The sequence below is a fragment of the Clytia hemisphaerica genome, unplaced genomic scaffold (assembly GCF_902728285.1).
Source record: "Clytia hemisphaerica strain Z4C2 unplaced genomic scaffold, Clytia hemisphaerica genome assembly, whole genome shotgun sequence".
Taxonomy (NCBI): domain Eukaryota; kingdom Metazoa; phylum Cnidaria; class Hydrozoa; order Leptothecata; family Clytiidae; genus Clytia; species Clytia hemisphaerica.
The window spans coordinates 61,908-66,174 of NW_027103432.1; the positions used below are offsets into that span (position 1 = coordinate 61,908).

A 4,267-nucleotide genomic window follows, 5' to 3' on the forward strand; every position below is an offset into this window, starting at 1 on the left:
TATTTTGAAATTTGTTTTGTTTTTGCTTCTTTTGTTATAAATATTAGAGGTCTTTTTTTCCTACTTAGAAAAATATTCTTGGTATATATCTTTTTCATCTTTTAAAAACATTTAGCCATTGACAAATTCAGTTTTATAGTCTCGAAAAATTCTTCTCTTTTGGACATTTTGCACATGAAAGCTGAGTTTTGAGCTATTTTTTGTATAGATCTATTTTTATTTAGTATTTATATTTTGTTAATCATACATTTTGTTATTTATAAATGTAATATGCAACTTTTTAAACTTGTTAATATTACTATTAATAGTAGGTTATTTTTTGTCTTAACTGAAAAAAAAAGAAAACAAAGATAATACGAGAGAAAAATCTTTCTAAACAAATTTTCATATTTTACAAAGGTTTTACAAGATTTTGAAATATAAACAGCTTTTCCTTCTCATCATGTCAAGTAAGTTTCGATATTTGGAGGATCACAATCAAAGAATTGAGAAACTTGATTTCCATACAAACATGTTCTGCAGTTTTGCAAGAAAGCACAAACAATATACATTTTACCAACTGCACTTAAACGAACCTTCAGATTTTTCTTAAAGTCCATAAACTTGAAATAGTTGATAATTTCTTTAAATAACCATTCAACAGTCACTCTGACTTTACTCATACTTTTGTTGAATTGTGTTTGATCTGGGGTTAAACCAGGTGCTCTGAATGGAGCTTGGAGGTGGGGTCTTAAAGGGTAAGCTGGATCCCCATATATACATAATATATCACCATTTGGTTTGTGTGAATGTTGTTGTAGTTGGTTCAAAAGTCCTGACTGAGCCAACATGGCAGAGTCATGTCTTTTACCCTCGACTGGACCAAAAAGATTTGCAATTAATCCGTTTGGAGTAACAACACTTTGAAATTTGATAGAGTGGACACGTTTGTGGCCATTATACAGGATCCTTTGATTACGCCCAGGGCGACAAATAGGTCTCACTGTGCCATCGACAAACCCCCAGCAAAAGTCTAATGCTCCTCCTTTATCATGCACAACTTGGGCATAGTTTTCCAAAGAAGCAGGGGACATCCATGGGTGACCGAAACCAGTGAGTAACCCGTTGAAATTATCATAGATATGATTCAAAACTTCATATGAGATCATGCTGAACTCTGGAACTGGTCTTCCAAATAATGGTATCATGTCTCCATATCGAATTGGGTAGGCAAACCTCTTAAGAAGAATACACAAAGCTTCCAGCCCATCAACTTTAGTTCTATTATAACAAATCAAGTCATCTGGAATGCCTAGTAGGTCTTTTAGCTCGTAAATGTCATTTTTTTGAAATCGAAAATTTGCATAGCATTCACTTTCATCCAAAAGATCAAGGTCAAATGATGGGTATTTCCAGTAAGGGAAGTCGGGATTTTTTGATGTGTTGATATCATACAGCAGCAGAAAATCTTCGTCATTCAAAGAATTGTCATAGTTTGCAAGTAAAAGTGCTTCTCTTACTTCTCTGAAGCCAGGCATTTTGAATTACGTTATGACTAAAATTTTGAGGCTACCATTTTTGTTTACATTTTTTTCGCGCGATTTTTTTCTGTTTTGCTTAATCTTATTTTTGACGGCGGTGATGAGGAGGAGGCGGTATACACCGAATGCCGCCACGAAGACCACCGCCGCCTTAGCTTAAGGTCACTAATATCCAAACTGGAGGATGTTTATCATCTACAAAATGATCTAGACACTGTCTATAAGTGGACAGAAGACAACAACATGCAGCTGAATGGTCTTAATTTTGAGCACCTTGCCTACGGGAAAAACGACGCTCTGAAGCAAAGTTCTCGCTATTTTTCTGACACAGCAACGTTAATCGAAAATAAAGACAAAGTTAAAAAAACACTTAGACACCTTTCTCACAACTGTTCCGGATGAACCTCTGCTTGCCCACTATTTCAACCTTAGGCAAGCTGACTCCAACAGCCTCAAGGAAATGTCAAAGAATCGGACTCAACGAGTTGGATGAGCTGTTCAAGCAGAAGCCAAAAAGAGGTACAAAGAGGTAGGCACCTTGTCCCACATTCAGGATTTTGAAACTTGGCAACGTAGGGTACCTTTTAGGGGGAATTTTGAAAGAAAAGAATTTGAGTCCTATTCAGGGTCACTAAAATTTTCAAAGAAATGAATCTCACGTCATAGGGTCAATTATTTGAGCTTCAGCTGCACACACCCACCTGTCAGCAAGGCTAGTACCCACCCCCACGGGGTTCAGGGGGCAAAGCCCCCAAAACCTTGGGATATTTAATCTTCTCACGCACACCTAAAAGTTGCTCAAAATTTGCTATAATTTCTAGTTTTATGATTCAAAAGGCTAGAAAAATGGCTTGTATTGCCGGTACTTATAAGGTGGATGTGCTTAAAAATCTAGCGCACGTAATGAACACGTGGGCATTAGAATGGGGGTGCTCCTTTCGTCTTGAAAAGCTTTGACTTATGCCCATATTTTCTTTTATATCCTTTCCTCACGTTAATACGCCAAAAGTAATTACTGCCTAAGCAATTACTGGTACTCTGTCTGTACCATTTCCAGGCTGGTCTGTATATCCGGTCCATCGGGCCATTCCAGAATTTGTCTGTAACAGGGGGGGGCAGACGACACGGGATTTTCAAGGGCAAAAGTTTTCACCAAAATTCGAAATTTCCAAGGTGATAGAAGAAAATGTATGAATTTCCAAGGCAATTGAATTGAAAAAGGCAAAAGGAGTGGAATTTCCGACCACCACTGGAAAAGAAAAATTATTTCCGAGGCTAGAAAAAATTTAAAAAGCATGTCGTCTGACAGGGGGTAACAAAAATTTTCAGGAATGGCCCATTAGATGGCAGCTAGTCGTCTAAATACTTTTCCTAAATCTTACAAGTCTAAGGTTTTACCGCTGATTATTAGGAAAATAAAAGGGGAGAGTAAGGAAATACAATGTAAACCTTACCTCCAAGAACAAAGGTACCAACACATGAAATGAATCCAGACAGGAAAGAGTTGAAAGGAAAAGTTCCGACCAGACAGCAGTAGGCAAATTGAATGATTCCTGTCAGCATAACATAAAGCAAAAATGAATCAATAATCTTCAATTTCTGTGGAGTCTTGTCTATATATTCTGAGAAAAGCTTCTTAAGAACAACTACTAAATTGGAAGCAGCACTCATCTTGATTAAAAATTGAGATATTTCAATTTCAGGTGATTCTTTTTGTTTTTGCTGCAGTGCAGTCTCGTGCCACGTCTTGCTTTCAGCGCCTTTACGACTAATGTAATGAAATCTATAATGTACAACAACTAAATGGTTAAAAAGTAATCTATCAAAAGTAGATATGAATCGAGAATCCCGGAAAGTTGAAATAAGGTTTCCTAAATGAGTCTAGGAAAATATCCGTTCAACAGATATGAAAGAAATACCAACCATCGTCGATCTATTTAATCTAGCCTACAGAATTCAACTACTCCGCCCAAATATATCAGGGGGGATCGGGTTCAATAATCCGAAATGATAAGCCGTCGTCGAACATAGAGGTCGTCTTCGCCGCGCATAGAGGCCGTGGTCGGACATAGAGGTCGTCGCCGGACATAGAGGTCGTGGTCGGACATAGAAGTCGTCGTCGTTCATAGAGGTCTCAGCCCAATTTTTTTCGGTCTTTATTTTAGAAGTTCTGGTCTGGAAATTTGACAACACCGTCTTCAAAATAACACCTTATCGTATTTGTGTATAGCAAAGTCACGGCAGAACGTCGTCTTCTTCGATAACATAGAGGTCTTGGCCGGACATAGAGGTCGTCGTCGAACATAGAGGTCTTGGCCGGACATAGAGGTCGTCGTCGAACATAGAGGTCTTGGCCGGACATAGAGGTCGTCGTTAAACATAGAGGTCTTGGCCGGACATAGAGGTCTTGGCCGGACATAGAGGTCTTGGCCGGACATAGAGGTCGTCGTCGAACATAGAGGTCTTGGCCGGACATAGAGGTCGTCGTCGAACATAAAGGTCTTGGCCGGACATAGAGGTCAAATATGAAATTTGTCGTTCTTTAAAAAATTGTCATTCTTTTTGTCGCTTTTTAATAAATAGTTATTTGTCGTTCTTTTTAGATGATCTGGAAACGTTAGATGAACAGTACAATAGTTTCGGAAAATTTTACAAACTGGTCCGTTTAGTACTAAATATCACCTAGAACCGTTTTTCGGTATATTTTGCCTTAATTTAAATTTAAACTGAATTTCCAGGGTGCTTTC

At 38.1% G+C, this 4,267-nt stretch overlaps 1 protein-coding gene across 1 annotated transcript; it reads right to left on the reverse strand.

The window, feature by feature from the left end:
• Nucleotides 1–440: 440 nt before the first annotated feature.
• On the reverse strand, nucleotides 441–1,517 carry LOC136798043 (uncharacterized). Its single transcript, XM_067054628.1, has one exon. It carries the CDS (start codon nucleotides 1,515–1,517, stop codon nucleotides 441–443), a length of 1,077 nt encoding a protein of 358 aa, XP_066910729.1.
• Nucleotides 1,518–4,267: the final 2,750 nt, after the last annotated feature.

Bases quoted from the DNA above. Each gene is read 5' to 3' on its own strand.
- LOC136798043 (XM_067054628.1), bottom strand. From the start codon at position 1,517: ATGCCTGGCTTCAGAGAAGTAAGAGAAGCACTTTTACTTGCAAACTAT.